The 19,662-nt window shown below is 37.6% G+C and overlaps 2 protein-coding genes across 3 annotated transcripts in view; one reads left to right on the top strand and one right to left on the bottom strand.

Moving 5' to 3' along the window:
• LOC110458496 (four and a half LIM domains protein 2-like) overlaps positions 1-19,662 on the bottom strand; it is a 131,472-nt gene that overhangs the window by 93,758 nt on the left and 18,052 nt on the right. For both annotated transcript variants that reach the window (XM_021510217.1, XM_021510216.1), the window contains exons 2-3: positions 18,979-19,212; positions 10,669-10,884 (exon numbers count right to left, since the gene is read on the bottom strand). In XM_021510217.1, coding sequence (XP_021365892.1) covers positions 10,669-10,884; positions 18,979-19,200 — 438 coding nt within the window. In that variant the 5' untranslated portion in view covers positions 19,201-19,212. The remainder of the gene's footprint in view (positions 1-10,668; positions 10,885-18,978; positions 19,213-19,662) is intronic.
• Positions 6,571-9,690, top strand: LOC110458495. The gene is made up of 2 exons (XM_021510214.1): positions 6,571-9,332; positions 9,429-9,690. Exons 1-2 carry the CDS (start codon positions 6,667-6,669, stop codon positions 9,622-9,624), a joined length of 2,862 nt encoding a protein of 953 aa, XP_021365889.1. The 5' UTR covers positions 6,571-6,666; the 3' UTR covers positions 9,625-9,690.

The raw sequence follows: 19,662 nt of genomic DNA on the forward strand, positions 1-19,662 counted from the left end.
TGTACGGTACAGAACAGATGATAATGGACTGGTATCCCACCGTACGGTACAGAACTGTTGATAATGGACTGGTGTCCCGCCGTACGGTACAGAACTGTTGATAATGGCCTGGTGTCCCACCGTATGGTACACAACTGTTGATAATGGACTGTTATCCCACCGTATGGTACAGATCTGTTGATAATGGACTGGTGTCCAACCGTACGGTACAGAACTGTTAATAATGGACTGGTGTCCCACGGTACGGTACAGAACTGATGATAATGGACTGGTATCCCCCCGTATGGTACAGATCTGTTGATAATGGACTGGTGTCCCCCCGTATGGTACAGAACTGTTGGTAATGGACTGGTATCCCACCGTACGGTACAGAACTGTTGGTAATGGACTGGTATCTCACCGTATAGTACAGAACTGTTGATAATGGACTGGTGTCCCACCGTATAGTACAGAACTGTTGATAACGGACTGGTGTCCCACCGTACGGTACAGAACTGTTAATAATGGGCTGGTGTCCCACCGTACGGTACAGAACTGTTGTTAATGGACTGGTGTCCCACCGTATGGTACAGAACTGTTGATAATGGACTGGTGTCCCACCGTATGGCACAGAACTGTTGATAATGGACTGGTGTCCCACTGTACGGTACAGAACTGATGGCAATGGACTGGTGTCCCACCGTATAGTACAGAACTGTTGATAATGGACTGGTGTCCCACCGTATAGTACAGAACTGTTGATATTGGACTGGTATCCCACCGTATGGTACAGAACTGATGATAATGGACTGGTGTCACACCGTACAGTACAGAACTGTTGATAATGAACTGGTGTCCCACCGTACGGAACAGAACTGTTGATAATGGAATGGTGTCCCACTGTACGGCACCGAACTGTTGGTAATGGACTGGTGTCCAACCGTACGGAACAGAACTGTTGATAATGGACCGGTATCCCACCGTATGGTACAGAACTGATGGTAATGGACTGGTCTCCCACCGTATGGTACAGAACAGTTGATAATGGACTGGTATCCCGCCGTATGGTACAGAACAGATGACAATGGACTGGTGTCCCACTGTGCGGTACAGAACTGTTGATAATGAACTGGTGTCCCACCGTACGGAACAGAACTGTTGATAATGGACTGGTATCCCGCCGTATGGTACAGAACAGATGATAATGGACTGGGGTCCCACCGTACGGTACAGAACTGTTGGTAATGGACTGGTGTCCAACCGTACGGAACAGAACTGTTGATAATGGAATGGTGTCCCACTGTACGGCACCGAACTGTTGGTAATGGACTGGTATCCCACCGTATAGTACAGAACTGGTGATAATGGACTGGTGTCCGTTTCCCACCGTACGGTACAGAACTGTTGATAATGGACTGGTGTCCCACCGTACGGTACAGAAGGGTTGATGTCACCTTTGACATGTAGTTTGGTATTTCCTTTGGGAAAACACTCTATAATACCACATAACTTCCCTGTCCAAATTGTCATAAACGGTAGATATTTATCAGTTATCTCTTTTTTGCAATGTCCTTACAAGCTTAGTAAGTCTGTCTCTATTTCTGGGCGGATGCCGCATTTTTTACCCTAATTGTTTTACTTACAAAATCATAATAGCTTTGATTCCCATGTATTGCTTTATATAGACCAAATTCAAATGTGCCATTTTTACACTTTTATTTTGTTAAATAGTCCTGGTAAGTATATTCTTCTAGATATTTAAAGATTCTTTCACATGTTTCCTGCCATTTGAAAGGTTGGCATATATCTTCATGTAGCACATTTACAACAGATCTGGGTGAGAGAAGTTGGGAGGGTAATGTGTAATATTGAGTAGGGACAAAATAATGTGCATTCATTGTTCCATTAACTTTTTGGAACAATGAAGATCTACAGGTGTCCTATATGAGCTATTGGAGAACAGCAAGCAAAGATCACTTATTTGATGAAAAATTGAAAAATAAGTTTAAACAATTTGAAATCTTTTGACGATATTTCTTTTACTGTTTTGACTGCATTGCATCAATGTTGGACCATTTGGAAACATTTAAGCCACTTATCATAATCCTATTTACAATACTGCTGGTATGTACAATATACTAAAGTCTACACTTACACCAAAACCTAATCTAACAAGACCAATTTTACTACATTATAGAGCCTCAAAATTCTTAGAATAGGCAAACTAAAAAATGATGTGTTGAAACAATAATTTAACTCATTCATCCCTGAAGACACATTTGAACAATCCAATTCAATTGTTGAAATATATAGTTCATTATGAAATTTCAGGGGTGAATAAGTTAAACCTGAATTTAAGTCCCTTTTTCATGAAAGGCATCTAACTAACAGATGCATTGTACCATCCAACAATGTTGAGAGATAAATAGTGGCATGCTGTGATCCTAAGTGTCTTATATTAGCTACTAAGAATTAGACATTTTTCATAAGTGTAATATTGCACACACAAATCTACTCCTGGAGGGTTCGAGCATCACAAGGATGTAGTCTGACAATACCAGATGACTGTATGTGTGGTATTACATTACATACCTATACATGTGTTCTTTATTTACTTATAATATGTTCTGCAAATCTTCAGGATTATCTTGTATTATTATTTAGTTTGCTTCCTGAAAACATGAAACGAACGACAACGGTGAAACAAAATGAGTTGAAGACAGAATAATGATGTCATCTTACTATAGCAAAACACAGCACATAAATATAATAAACCTTTCTTATTTCTATACAACTGATGAGTTTTAGCCAAAAAGGATTTCTGTCCCCTGGGTTAGTATACGCATCTTGTACTGTTGCATTGTGAAATATAAAATCTTGTATTGCAAAGGGCCCAAATGTGTCTGTATCACTTTTGTAAGAGTCACCTGCAGGTAGGTATCAATATACAATCAACGATGTATTACATAATTTGTCTCTGAATCCAGTTCCTTAATCCAGCGACTGGCAATCGCAGTAAGTATGATTCCTTACTACTTGTCTCCAAACCTCTGACAGCCTGCAGCTCAGCATCAGTTACAGGTGCTGACCGATAAATACGATAAATACTGTAACAGTATTCAGACAGCTGACATTAACACCCATCACCCACACAACGTCACGTCAGGCACATATTGTTTGGTGCAGAGCCTGTAAGTATTGTCAGGGTTGCATGTGGTTAGTATGATTGATGCTGTCCATCACTATATTGTCAGCGTGTCTGTACTGATACACAAACTACTGGTGTCCTTTAATCTAGCCAGAAAAACCTACCTCAACCAAAAACATACTCAGCCCGTTAAACAAAAAGCATGATTACTTAAGCATTGAACTGTTTTTGTATGGTATTTATGATCTATTTGAATGACACAGCTTTGCAAGCAAACAACATAATGCGCGCTAAGCTTGCAAAGCTGTGTCATTCAAATAGATCATGAATACCATACAAAAACAGTTCAATACTTATATTTACAATTTCTCTGCCTCTTATGTTCTTTTTTAACTTATAATTTATATTTAAAATTACAAATGCCCGCCTTATCGACAGTCCACACAATTTCGTTCAATAGTTGAAACAGCGTAATTGTCGCGTGCTGATTGGCAAACAAAGTATTACTTTGAAATTTTAACAAACACTTCAATTTTATTTCCACAATTCAGTATCAATACAATTGCATATGATATGTCTATAGGGTGATTTAAGTTTATCAATAGAACTCTGAGCTGAAAGTTAGATTTTAAATTGTTTCGATTTTCCCCCGGAACAAATTTTGCGCCTGGACAAATACAGTGAACTCCGTAAATCCGACCTTGCCTTCCACGAGAGTTATTTTTGGATGTTTATTCGAACTTTTCTCTTTGCTCATTTTGTGAAGAATCCAGGAGTGAATTTATTTGTTGATTATTGAATGGGGTCCTGACAACAGTCGGTAGATTCTATAACAGCCTCGTTATTTGACCTGTCGTCAGAATTAAACTGGATTTCTGTGTGCTGTAACTCATATCAGTAGGTCTGTAACATATGTGTCAGTAGGTCTATAGAATATGTATATTTCAGACATTTGTAACGCACCCCTGTTGACCAGTGCAGTGTAACAGACGATATTTCTGATAAATTACATGAGCGTTAAAATTGTTTCCATTGCCGGCATTGGTGATTTCAACCGATGTGCATTTTGTACGATATTGCAGACCTTGGTCTTGTTTTCGTTGTAATAAAAGTGTTTTTTATTTTATTTTTTATTTTGCACATAAATCTACAATGACATTGTCAAATCTCACAATGCCCAGCGATATTTCAGCAGCCGTCANAACCGTTTTTTGTAGAAATGTATTTCCCCCTAAGTATATGATACCACGAGAACAAACTTTCAGCATGTTCCTAGTCCTGATACCAAGAAACTTAACATTCTTTAATTTAAACATTCCTGTCGAATGCTTAATTTTTTTTTCTCTTTTCCTGCAATGTTTCAAGTGAAGAGGTATCTAATGATGAAGAAATAGTTCACTTTTTAAAGATGGACTTCCAAACCAAATTTGACATTTTCTCAAAGCAAATAACCCTTGTAAATACAAAGCCTCGTATAAAAGTAGTGCAGATTAAGGACCCAGTTTGATAGAATTTATAAAAATTAATTACTGTTAAAAAGTCTGGGGTGCCTGGTCTTAAGAATTATGCGTAATTAGATGTCTCGCCTGTCCCCGCTTTGAGCATAATATTCAATGTGTCAAGCATTGCAAGTTTGAGCCGAAGTTTGGAATTTTACATTTTATAAACAAGTTTGGCAATACATCAACATGGAGGCATAAAAGGCACAAGTGCTAATTGTAATGGGAGCCGGCCATTACAGATGTCGCCCAAACTACCCCCGCATTCGGTAAATAGGAGAACGGAAGTTGCAGTGCCATAATACACGTACATACCAAATATGAGCGAAATCAAAATATATGTGAATCATGCAAGCCAGTATATGATGACCATCTTGTCAGACCAGCGGTTTCGTTCACAGTGCGAAAATACATACCGATTTTAGCGGAATCCAACAATAACTGAATTTCGACCAATCAGAAGGCTATATACAGTGGCTATTTTTGTGAAATAATAAAAGGAATTTCATGGTTGAGTTTGCAGTGCCAAAATACATGTACATACCAAATTTGACTAAAATTGAACAATATTTAATTAAGACCAATCAGAAGCCAGTATAAGGCGGCCATTTTGTCAAATCTGAGTGAGGAAACAGAAGTCGCGGTTAAATGTGTAGTGCCAAGATACATCTATATACCAAACTTGAGCGAAATTTAACAATATCTGAATTTTGATTAATCTGAAGCCAATTTACGGTGACCATCTTGTCAGTTGGCGCTGCCGCCATTTCCGTATGAAAAGTAACACCTAAGTCCCGTCCCGCCTCCTCGACATCTGTCAAAGGCGAGACAAAAAAGGAGGTCAAAAGACCAGGATATTATGTCCCTAAAGGGGTTCAGCATCTTTGGGTGACTCGTTCTTGGAAAAGCGGTAAAACAGTATTTCCTTGTCAATTGAAAAGGGAGTAAAAGGTCTACAACGCCTTGTCCTTAGAACAAGGTGTGAAGAAAAACACAGCACATGAACTTTATTTATGTTTATGCTTCAATGCAAGTTTATCTCAAGTAACTGTATGCTGGAATGACTTATTAGTGCTTAATATTACTTTCAAGGAATTATGGAGGATTGGAAATATGAGATTCGGGTTAAAAAGTGACAGGGGACAGGAAATCTGCAGACATTACATAATGAAATGTATACATGTACAAGTTAATCATTCATTACTACATGATGGGGTAGCTGTTATCTACCTTATGCCAACCACATGGCAATGTCTCACAGCTAACCGACTAACACGCTTTTGTAACCATCGATCACATGACACAACTGATCTAATTTCTTTGACCTATTAGTGGCTAATTACAATCGACCAATGAGATCTACGGCTATTAGGTACAGATAGTTGAACAAACATTATAAAAAAATGTGCAGACAATTTAAATATGATGGCCCGAAACACAGAGAGAAATATCAAAGTGTGATGGACAGATGGACTGACAGAAGCAGTGTACTGATAGAGAAAGATATGATAGACAGGTGGACTGACAGAAGGGGTAAACTGATAGAGAAAGATATGTAGAACAGATGGACTGACAGAAACGGTATACTGATAGAGAAAGATATGATAGACAGGTATACCGGTGGACTGACAGAAGGGGTATACTGATAGAGAAAGATATGATAGACAGACAGACTGACAGAAGGGGTATACTGATAGAGAAACATATGAAAGGCAGATGGACTGACAGAAGGGGTATACTGATAGAGAAACATATGAAAGGCAGATGGACTGACAGAAGGGGTATACTGATAGAGAAAAATATGATAGACAGACAGACTGACAGAAGGGGTATACTGATAGAGAAAGATATGTAGGACAGGTGGACTGACAGAAGGGGTATACTGATAGAGAAAGATATGTAGAACAGATGGACTGACAGAAGCTGTATACTGATAGAGAAAGATATAATGGATAGATGGACTGACAGAAACAGTATACTGATAGAGAAAGAAATAACAGACAGACGGACTGACAGAAGGGTATACTGAAAGAGAAAGATATGATAGACAGATGGACTGACAGAAGGGGTATACTGATAGAGAAAGATATGATAGACAGGTGGACTGACAGAAGGGGTATACTGATAGAGAAAGATATGATAGACAGGTGGACTGACAGAAGGGGTATACTGATAGAGAAAGATATGATAGACAGGTGGACTGACAGAAGGGGTATACTGATAGAGAAAGATATGATAGACAGGTGGACTGACAGAAGGGGTATACTGATAGAGAAAGATATGATAGACAGGTGGACTGACAGAAGGGGTATACTGATAGAGAAAGATATGATAGACAGGTGGACTGACAGAAGGGGTATACTGATAGAGAAAGATATGATAGACAGGTGGACTGACAGAAGGGGTATACTGATAGAGAAAGATATGATAGACAGGTGGACTGACAGAAGGGGTATACTGATAGAGAAAGATATGACAGACAGGTGGACTGACAGAAGGGGTATACTGATAGAGAAAGATATGATAGACAGGTGGACTGACAGAAGGGGTATACTGATAGAGAAAGATATGATAGACAGGTGGACTGACAGAAGGGGTATACTGATAGAGAAAGATATGATAGACAGGTGGACTGACAGAAGGGGTATACTGATAGAGAAAGATATGATAGACAGGTGGACTGACAGAAGGGGTATACTGATAGAGAAAGATATGATAGACAGGTGGACTGACAGAAGGGGTATACTGATAGAGAAAGATATGATAGACAGGTGGACTGACAGAAGGGGTATACTGATAGAGAAAGATATGATAGACAGGTGGACTGACAGAAGGGGTATACTGATAGAGAAAGATATGATAGACAGGTGGACTGACAGAAGGGGTATACTGATAGAGAAAGATATGATAGACAGGTGGACTGACAGAAGGGGTATACTGATAGAGAAAGATATGATAGACAGGTGGACTGACAGAAGGGGTATACTGATAGAGAAAGATATGATAGACAGGTGGACTGACAGAAGGGGTATACTGATAGAGAAAGATATGATAGACAGGTGGACTGACAGAAGGGGTATACTGATAGAGAAAGATATGACAGACAGGTGGACTGACAGAAGGGGTATACTGATAGAGAAAGATATGATAGACAGGTGGACTGACAGAAGGGGTATACTGATAGAGAAAGATATGATAGACAGGTGGACTGACAGAAGGGGTATACTGATAGAGAAAGATATGATAGACAGGTGGACTGACAGAAGGGGTATACTGATAGAGAAAGATATGATAGACAGGTGGACTGACAGAAGGGGTATACTGATAGAGAAAGATATGATAGACAGGTGGACTGACAGAAGGGGTATACTGATAGAGAAAGATATGATAGACAGGTGGACTGACAGAAGGGGTATACTGATAGAGAAAGATATGATAGACAGGTGGACTGACAGAAGGGGTATACTGATAGAGAAAGATATGATAGACAGGTGGACTGACAGAAGGGGTATACTGATAGAGAAAGATATGATAGACAGGTGGACTGACAGAAGGGGTATACTGATAGAGAAAGATATGATAGACAGGTGGACTGACAGAAGGGGTATACTGATAGAGAAAGATATGATAGACAGGTGGACTGACAGAAGGGGTATACTGATAGAGAAAGATATGACAGACAGGTGGACTGACAGAAGGGGTATACTGATAGAGAAAGATATGATAGACAGGTGGACTGACAGAAGGGGTATACTGATAGAGAAAGATATGATAGACAGGTGGACTGACAGAAGGGGTATACTGATAGAGAAAGATATGATAGACAGGTGGACTGACAGAAGGGGTATACTGATAGAGAAAGATATGATAGACAGGTGGACTGACAGAAGGGGTATACTGATAGAGAAAGATATGATAGACAGGTGGACTGACAGAAGGGGTATACTGATAGAGAAAGATATGATAGACAGGTGGACTGACAGAAGGGGTATACTGATAGAGAAAGATATGATAGACAGGTGGACTGACAGAAGGGGTATACTGATAGAGAAAGATATGATAGACAGGTGGACTGACAGAAGGGGTATACTGATAGAGAAAGATATGATAGACAGGTGGACTGACAGAAGGGGTATACTGATAGAGAAAGATATGATAGACAGGTGGACTGACAGAAGGGGTATACTGATAGAGAAAGATATGATAGACAGGTGGACTGACAGAAGGGGTATACTGATAGAGAAAGATATGATAGACAGGTGGACTGACAGAAGGGGTATACTGATAGAGAAAGATATGATAGACAGGTGGACTGACAGAAGGGGTATACTGATAGAGAAAGATATGATAGACAGGTGGACTGACAGAAGGGGTATACTGATAGAGAAAGATATGATAGACAGGTGGACTGACAGAAGGGGTATACTGATAGAGAAAGATATGATAGACAGATGGACTGACAGAAGGGGTATACTGATAGAGAAAGATATGACAGACAGGTGGACTGACAGAAGGGGTATACTGATAGAGAAAGATATGACAGACAGATGGACTGACAGAAGGGGTATACTGATAGAGAAAGATATGACAGACAGGTGGACTGACAGAAGGGGTATACTGATAGAGAAAGATATGACAGACAGGTGGACTGACAGAAGGGGTATACTGATAGAGAAAGATATGACAGACAGGTGGACTGACAGAAGGTGTATACTGATAGAGAAAGATATGATAGACAGACAGACTGACAGAAGGGGTATACTGATAGAGAAAGATATGACAGACAGGTGGACTGACAGAAGGGGTATACTGATAGAGAAAGATATGATAGACAGGTGGACTGACAGAAGGGGTATACTGATAGAGAAAGATATGATAGACAGGCGGACTGACAGAAGCTGTATACTGATAGAGAAAGATATGATAGACAGATGGACTGACAGAAGGGGTATACTGATAGAGAAAGATATGATAGACGGTAAGATAATCACCGAATAGACATTGACGAGGACAGAAAATAACCCAATCTATTGGCCAGACAGACTCAATCACCAATAAACTGAATTTCCATGACATCATTGGATTATTTTATAGATTTAGGTAAAAACAAATGAGGCATCCAAAAAATGACACATTTCACACTAAAGACAGCTGTTAAAATTTGAAAGTATTGTTTCATATTACTTAAGACAACAGTTTCATGGTGAAAGCCTACACTGTCAGTGTCTGGATCACCAAGCATGCTAGGTAACTATCATCCCAATACACCTCAGATGTCGATAGCTGACAGACATCTTTTTGTAAACATATTAAATCCACAAAAAGTAAATAATGGCTTCCATCTATTGTTGTAATACTAGCAAATACTTCAAAATTAGCAACGGGTTTTTTTCTGAACATATTTAATCACAAAACCCTTCTCAACAGATATTCAAAATCTTTTTGCTCAAAGGGGCATATAACTCTATCACAATATATATGCTTTTGAAAGTGACTAGGGGCTAGCTTATTAACCCTTTCACCCCTATGTAACTTTAGTAGACTCTTCCATGCATTGATATGAATCAGTACATTATGGTCTACAGTGGTAAAAGGGTTAAGAACAATTCTTTTAATTAGTGTTGTGTTATTGTTACTCAATGATATTTCTTGACTTCATGAAATGCTGTTTGTTTTCAACATTTTATTTTTGAAGACATGTCAGTGACATTGAAATAAGACCAGGACCGTGCAGTCTATATATATACCTAGGGGATGTAACTCTAGCACTCCTAGAGGTAAAAAGAAAAGATTGTTTTATTCTCTCAAAAGTTATTTTTAGAGAGAAGCAAATACTTTTCCCGTTTACCTCTAGGAGCACTAGAGTTACGTCCCTTAGACAGCATGTTTATTTACAGATATTGAGTCGTCTGTTCCTGGTCTTATTTCAATGTCACTGACAGACATGTCTTCACGAAGATGTCATTATGAAACAGTGACAAATACTTGATTTAAGAAAAGGTACTCAAGTATTCCGATAGATGTATGGGAGAGAACTCTAACCTCATCACAGGCAGGACACCGGGGGCGAATGAGTTCTGCATAGTGTCGTTGGCAGTAGAGCTTTTTACTGTGTAGACAATGGACCAGATCAACCAGTAATTCTTCACACTGGACACAAACAAAACAGGCTGGGTGCCAGCACACGTTCTGGCCCATCTTACTGGCATACACCGCCAGGTCCCCCTCTTCCATCTCACCTTTACACAGGTAACACACCTGTAACAGGTAAATATACAGGTAACATGTCTGTAACAGGTAAACATACAGGTTACATGTCTATAACATGTAGTTAACAGGTAAATATGCAGGTAACATGTCTGAAACAGGTAAATATACAGGCAACATGTCTGTAACATGTTGGTAACAGGTAAATATACAGGTAACATGTCTGTAACAGGTAAATATACAGGTTACATGTCTATAACATGTCGTTAACAGGTAAATATACAGGTAACATGTCTGTAACAGGTAAATATACAGGTTACATGTCTGTAACATGTCGTTAACAGGTAAATATACAGGTAATACATCTGTAACAAATAAATATACAGGTAACATGTCTGTAACAAGTTGGTAACAGGTAAATATACAGGTAACATATCTGTAACAAGTCGGTAACAGGTAAATATACAGGTAACATGTCTGTAACAGGTAAATATACAGGTAACATGTCTGTAACAGGTAAATATACAGGTAACATGTCTGTAACAGGTAAATATACAGGTAACATGTCTGTAACAGGTAAATATACAGGTAACATGTCTGTAACAGGTAAATATACAGGTAACATGTCTGTAACAGGTAAATATACAGGTAACATGTCTGTAACAGGTAAATATACAGGTAACATGTCTGTAACAGGTAAATATACAGGTAACATGTCTGTAACAGGTAAATATACAGGTAACATGTCTGTAACAGGTAAATATACAGGTAACATGTCTGTAACAGGTAAATATACAGGTAACATGTCTGTAACAGGTAAATATACAGGTAACATGTCTGTAACAGGTAAATATACCTGTAACATGTCTGTAACAGGTAAATATACAGGTAACATGTCTGTAACAGGTAAATATACAGGTAACATGTCTGTAACAGGTAAATATACAGGTAACATGTCTGTAACAGGTAAATATACAGGTAACATGTCTGTAACAGGTAAATATACAGGTAACATGTCTGTAACAGGTAAATATACAGGTAACATGTCTGTAACAGGTAAATATACAGGTAACATGTCTGTAACAGGTAAATATACAGGTAACATGTCTGTAACAGGTAAATATACAGGTAACATGTCTGTAACAGGTAAATATACAGGTAACATGTCTGTAACAGGTAAATATACAGGTAACATGTCTGTAACAGGTAAATATACAGGTAACATGTCTGTAACAGGTAAATATACAGGTAACATGTCTGTAACAGGTAAATATACAGGTAACATGTCTGTAACAGGTAAATATACAGGTAACATGTCTGTAACAGGTAAATATACAGGTAACATGTCTGTAACAGGTAAATATACAGGTAACATGTCTGTAACAGGTAAATATACAGGTAACATGTCTGTAACAGGTAAATATACAGGTAACATGTCTGTAACAGGTAAATATACAGGTAACATGTCTGTAACAGGTAAATATACAGGTAACATGTCTGTAACAGGTAAATATACAGGTAACATGTCTGTAACAAGTCTGTAACAGGTAAATATACAGGTAACAAGTCTGTAACAGGTAAATATACAGGTAACATGTCTGTAACAAGTCTGTAACAGGTAAATATACAGGTAACATGTCTGTAACAAGTATGTAACAGGTAAATATACAGGTAACATGTCTGTAACAAGTCTGTAACAGGTAAATATACAGGTAACATGTCTGTAACAAGTATGTAACAGGTAAATATACAGGTAACATGTCTGTAACAAGTATGTAACAGATAAATATACAGGTAACATGTCTGTAACAAGTATGTAACAGGTAAATATACAGGTAACATGTCTGTAACAAGTCTGTAACAGGTAAATATACAGGTAATATGTCTGTAACAGGTAAATATACAGGTAATACATCTGTAATAAGTAAATATACAGGTAACATGTCTGTAACAAGTCGGTAACAGGTAAACATTTGTAATAGGTAAATATACAGGTAACATGTCTGTAACAAGTATGTAGCAGGTAATATAAATATACAGGTAACATGTCTGTAACAAGTCTGTAACAGGTAAATATACGGGTAACATGTCTGTAACAGGTAAATATACAAGTAACATGTCTGTAACAGGTAAATATACAGGTAACGAGTCTGTATGTAACAGTTAAATATATAGGTAACATGTCTGTAACAGATAAATATACGGGTAACATGTCTGTAACAGGTAAATATACAAGTAACATGTCTGTAACAGGTAAATATACAGATAACATGTCTGTAAAAGGTAAATATACAGGTAACATGTCTGCAACAAGTCGGTAACAGGTAAACATTTGTAATTGGTAAATATACAGGTAACATGTCTGTTACAAGTCTGTAACAGGTAAATATACAGGTAACATGTCTGTAACAAGTCTGTAACAGGTAAATATACAGGTAACAAGTCTGTATGTAACAGGTAAATATATAGGTAACATGTCTGTAACAGATAAATATACAGGTAACATGTCTGTAACAAGTCTATAAGAGGTAAATATACAGGTAACGAGTCTGTATGTAACAGTTAAATATATAGGTAACATGTCTGTAACAGATAAATATAAAGGTAACATGTCTGTAACAGATAAATATAAAGGTAACATGTCTGTAACAAGTCTGTAACAGGTATATATACAGATAACATGTCCGTAACAGGTAAATATACAGATAACATGTCTGTAACAGGTAAATATAAGGTAACATGTCTGTAACAGGTAAATATACAGGTAAAATGTCTGTAACAGGTAAATATACAGGTAACAAGTCTGTAACAGGTAAATATACAGGTAACAAGCTTAAGTATGTAACAGGTAAATATACAGATAACATGTCTGTAACAGGTAAATATAAGGTAACAAGTCTGTAACAGGTAAATATACAGGTAACAAGTCTGTAACAGGTATATATACAGATAACATGTCTGTAACAGGTAAATATACACGTAACAAGTATGTAACAGGTAAATATACAGGTAACAAGTACATAACAGGTAAATATACAGGTAACAAGTCTGTAACAGGAAAATATACGGGTAACATGTCTGTAACAGGTAAATATACAGGTAACACTTCTGTAACAGGTAAATATACAGGTAACATGTCTGTAACAGATAAATATACGGGTAACATGTCTGTAACAGGTAAATATACAGATAACATGTCTGTAAAAGGTAAATATACAGGTAACATGTCTGTAAAAGGTAAATATACAGGTAACAAGTCTGTAAAAGGTAAATATACAGGTAACATGTCTGTAAAAGGTAAATATACAGGTAACAAGTCTGTAACAGGTAAATATACAGGTAACATGTCTGTAAAAGGTAAATATACAGGTAACAAGTCTGTAACAGGTAAATATACAGGTAACATGTCTGTAACAGGTATATATACAGGTGACATGTCTGTAAAAGGTAAATGTACAGGTAACATGTCTGTAACAGGTATATATACAGATAACAAGTCTGTAACAGGTAAATATACAGGTAACAAGTCTGTAACAGGTATATATACAGATAACAAGTCTGTAAAAGGTAAATATACAGGTAACATGTCTGTAACAGGTATATATACAGGTGACATGTCTGTAAAAGGTAAATGTACAGGTAACATGTCTGTAACAGGTATATATACAGATAACAAGTCTGTAACAGGTAAATATAAGGTAACATGTCTGTAACAGGTAAATATACAGGTAACAAGTATGTAACAGGTAAATATACAGGTAACATGTCTGTAACAGGTAAATATACAGGTTAAGGTCATAGGAGTGTATTGCTTAACGGAAATAGGAAGTACATGCCTAGTTGAAAATCCAATGTAGGGAGACAGTATCACAATTTCCGTATATTCTAATGTTAAGTATTAAAATAATGAATATTGTATGTTTATTATTGACAGAACAGTGTGTTCTTTCAATATTAAAGAATTTCAAAGCAATCCAGGCATTAATTCAGTTGTTTTTTAATCAATGAGTCACATGTGTCCATTTTTCTGTACTTCAGGAAACCGGCTACCTATTTCACTACTGTGAAGTTTTTCAAGAACGATAACTCTTACATGCAATTACTATGTGTATATGGTTTCATTATAAAATGTCAATTTTTAATCGTTAATAGATAATTGATTTTACACAATTTCAGCATTTATGAAATTGATATACATTAATACAATACTAACCTATGTCAGTATCATTTTTATTGACATTATATTGCAAAACATTGTGTGTTTCAATTTTTTTTTCAAAATTCATTCCTTTTTACATAAATTTCCATTTAAAATCCTTAAAATTCTGACAACCTATATTTTTTTGTGGCAGAAAATTTTCTTTACTTCAATGCAATATAACTACAAAATTTGAAGAAATTCTACTGAGAAATGGCGACACAATACTATTACCTTTAAACAGCTAAACACACAAGTATCACATATCTTTTACATGTAAATACACACAGAGTATGTTCCAAAAATATATCTTCAGTTTTTCCTGCATAGCACAAAAGTCATTCAATAAAAGACTTAAACAGTTATACTTTGTAAGTGGTTTACACATTAGCAGTGCTTCTAGTAAACTTTAAGAGAGAGAAGAAACTGTTACCATTCTGACTGATCTAACAGAATAGTTTGTAACTGCCATTTAAACATGGGTTTAAATTTGTTTTAAAGAGTTTTTGACATTTTCTTAAGTACCCAAATGTTACTCGTGGTATTTCTACTTCAATTTTCGTGTAATAAATCATCTTCAAAAGATTGCAGTGTATGCTGAGTGGATCGAGGGTGTAGTAACAGTGGTAGTGTAGGGGGTGTAGGAAGGTTAGATTGCAGTGTATGCTGAGTGGATCGAGGGTGTAGTAACAGTGGTAGTGTAGGGGGTGTAGGAAGGTAAGATTGCAGTGTATGCTGAGTGGAGGGTGTAGTCACAGTGGTAGTGTAGGGGGTGAAGGAGGGTAAGATTGCAGTGTATGCTGAGTGAAGGGTGTAGTAACAGTGGTAGTGTAGGGGGTGAAGGAAGGTAAGATTGCAGTGTATGCTGAGTGAAGGGTGTAGTCACAGTGGTAGTGTAGGGGGTGAAGGAAGGTAAGATTGCAGTGTATGCTGAGTGAAGGGTGTAGTCACAGTGGTAGTGTAGGGGGTGAAGGAGGGTAAGATTGCAGTGTATGCTGAGTGAAGGGTGTAGTCACAGTGGTAGTGTAGGGGGTGAAGGAAGGTAAGATTGCAGTGTATGCTGAGTGAAGGGTGTAGTCACAGTGGTAGTGTAGGGGGTGAAGGAGGGTAAGATTGCAGTGTATGCTGAGTGAAGGGTGTAGTCACAGTGGTAGTGTAGGGGATGAAGGAAGGTAAGATTGCAGTGTATGCTGAGTGAAGGGTGTAGTCACAGTGGTAGTGTAGGGGGTGAAGGAGGGTAAGATTGCAGTGTATGCTGAGTGAAGGGTGTAGTCACAGTGGTAGTATAGGGGGTGAAGGAGGGTAAGATTGCAGTGTATGCTGAGTGAGGGTGTAATAAAAGTGGTAGTGTAGGGGGTGAAGGAAGATAAGATTGCAGTGTATGCTGAGTGGATGATGTAGTAACAGTGGTAGTGTAGGGAGTGAAGGAAGGTAAGATTGCAGTGTATGCTGAGTGGATGATGTAGTAACAGAGGTAGTGTAGGGGGTGAAGGAAGGTAAAACTGCAGTGTAGCTGAGTGAAGGGAGTAGTAACAGTGGTAGTGTAGGGGGTGAAGGAAGATAAGATTGCAGTGTATGCTGAGTGGAGGGTGTAGTAACAGAGGTAGTGTAGGGGGTTAAGGAAGATAAGATTTCAGTGTATGCTGAGTGGATGGTGTAGTAACAGTGGTAGTGTAGGGGGTGTAGGAAGGTAAGATTGCAGTGTATGCTGAGTGAAGGGTGTAATAACAGTGGTAGTGTAGGGGGTGTAGCTAGGAAGGTAAGATTGAAGTGTATGCTGAGTGAAGGGTGTATTAACAGTGGTAGTGTAGGGGGTGAAGGAAGGTAAGATTGCAGTGTATGCTGAGTGAAGGGTGTAGTAACAGTGGTAGTGTAGAGGGTGAAGGAAGGTAATATTGCAGTGTATGCTGAGTGGAGGGTGTAATAACAGTGGGAGTGTAGGGGGTGTAGCTAGGAAGGTAAGATTGAAGTGTATGCTGAGTGAAGGGTGTAATAAAAGTGGTAGTGTAGGGGGTGTAGGAAGGAAAGATTTTAGTGTATGCTGAGTGGAGGGTGGGATAACAGTGGGAGTGTAGGGGGTGTAGCTAGGAAGGTAAGATTGAAGTGTATGCTGAGTGAAGGGTGGAGTAAAAGTGGTAGTGTAGGGGGTGAAGGAGGGTAAGATTGCAGTGTATGCTGAGTGAAGGTAGTAGTAACAGTGGTAGTGTAGGGGGTGTAGGAAGGTAAGATTGCAGTGTATGCTGAGTGGAGGGTGTAATAACAGTGGTAGTGTAGGGGGTGTAGGAAGGTAAGATTTTAGTGTATGCTGAGTGGAGGGTGTAGTAACAGTGGTAGTGTAGGGGGTGCAGGAAGGTAAGATTGCAGTGTATGCTGAGTGAAGGTAGTAGTAACAGTGGTAGTGTAGGGGGTGAAGGAAGGTAAGATTGCAGTGTATGCTAAGTGGAGGGTGTAGTAACAGTGGTAGTGTAGGGAGTGTAGGAAGGTAAGACTGCAGTGTATTCTGAGTGAAGGGTGTAGTAACAGTGGTAGTGTAGGGGGGGTAGGAAAGTAAGATTGCAGTGTATGCTGAGTGGAGGGTGTAGTAACAGTGGTAGTGTAGGAGGTGAAGGAGGGTAAGATTGCAGTGTATGCTGAGTGGAGGTAGTAGTAACAGTGGTAGTGTAGGGAGTGTAGGAAGGTAAGATTGCAGTGTATTCTGAGTGAAGGGTGTAGTAACAGTGGTAGTGTAGGGGGTGAAGGAAGGTAAGCTTTGTACATATTAGAAGTACATATGGCCTACAGAGTGAACTAGGAAACATAACATAATAATGTTGTAATAAATTTATCAACTCATTCACAAATGAGTTGATACACAAATCATATCAATGAGTTTTATAGAGTTACAGATAAGTAGATAGACTTGTAGATGTCAGATAAATAGATAGACTTATAGATGTCAGATAAATACATAGACTTGTAGATGTCAGATGAATAGATAGACTTGTAGACTACAGATAAATGGATAGACTTGTAGATGTAAGATAAATAGATAGACTTCTAGATGTCAGATAAATAGATAGACTTGTAGATGAAAGTCAAGGTCTTGGTGAAGATGAAAACAGAAATGTTAGCTGAGAAACCTTTGATAAATTGTAAGATTAATTAGCTAACAACTGTTAGTTTGATTGATCGATTAATTTATCAACAGTTAGATTAGTTAATTAAGTTTGACTAAATAATTAAAAGTGTGACCAATTGATAATTTGATTAATTAAATAGCAGTTTGATTGGTGTATTGAGTTAAATTAATCAAGGTTGAGTGACTGATAGTTTGATTCATTTATCGATGGTTTGACTCAATGAGTCTGATTAATTTATTGATGGTTTGACTCAACGAGTCTGGTTAATTTATTGATAGTTTGACTCAATGAGTCTGGTTAATTTATTGATAGTTTGACTCAATGAGTCTGATTAATTTATTGATAGTTTGGCTCAATGAGTCTGATTAATTTATTGAGTTTGATTAATTAAAGTTGAGTGATTGATAGTTTGATTAATATATTGAGTCTGATTGACTATTTAATTGATAATTCAGTTGATGAATATTGATAGCTTGTAATTGGTTGATTAAGTTTGCTTGATTAATTGATATTGTGATTGACTAATTTAATCAATTGATCATGTGATTAATTCATGAATTGACAGTTTGGTTAATCAAGGTTTTGATTAATTAAATGTTTGTTATCTGGACTTAATTTATCAGCTGACAGTTTAATGGATCAATAATTAATATTTGATATTAATCAGATGAAATAATAATGTTACTGTTGTTTAAAGGGGCTGGAATCATTAACAATAAAAGTTAGACTTGAAATCTCATTTATTTCTAAAAATGATAAAATAATGAAATAATGACACATGAATACTTTTACGGAAGCATTTACTACATTTGTGGTCTGTATGATTACCGTTAAGACAGGAGTCTCTTTGACAAGACCTATATCCATGGCGATGTTGTCACGGAGCTCCTGGAAGATCTTATACTCTTTCTTCTCTGTAGCGTTAGCCAGCATGATGTTGTAGGTAACAGCCAAGTCCTGTTTGGGCAGCTGTCGGATAAGCTGGAGGTCCCTGTATCTCTCCCCCGGAGAGCCAATGGCAGGGATCTTGTTGTTAGGGAGCTGGTCCATATAGTCTTGGATCTGTATCAATGGTACCAGTTACATCACTTAATAACACTGAACAACTAAAATGAACAAATCAGAACATCTTCAGTGCTAATGGTTTGATAAGCCATCTTGCAGTGTCAGTCACCATGGTGCCACCATAAATAATATAAATATATATATCAATTTAAGAAAATACAAGAGGCCCAAGAGGGCCTGTATCGCTCACCTGAATATTTAAGCAGTCCATAGCAAAATATTCTCATTAAATATTATATTGCACTAAAACTATTTCCCTCGCAAACTTTGTTGGCTCCATCTGTTGAAACTACCAGCAAAATATTATTATAAGATTCTATGCTTTTTGATTCTTCTTCAGAAGTTGCTTGACATACTTTTCCCTGTGATCTTGTAAGTAGGTCAATGTCATTTTCCTTCTCAAATTGGTTAGCTCTATTCCAAAAAGCTACCAGCCAAATCTTATGA

The sequence above is a fragment of the Mizuhopecten yessoensis genome, unplaced genomic scaffold (assembly GCF_002113885.1).
Source record: "Mizuhopecten yessoensis strain PY_sf001 unplaced genomic scaffold, ASM211388v2 scaffold9621, whole genome shotgun sequence".
Classification (NCBI taxonomy): domain Eukaryota; kingdom Metazoa; phylum Mollusca; class Bivalvia; order Pectinida; family Pectinidae; genus Mizuhopecten; species Mizuhopecten yessoensis.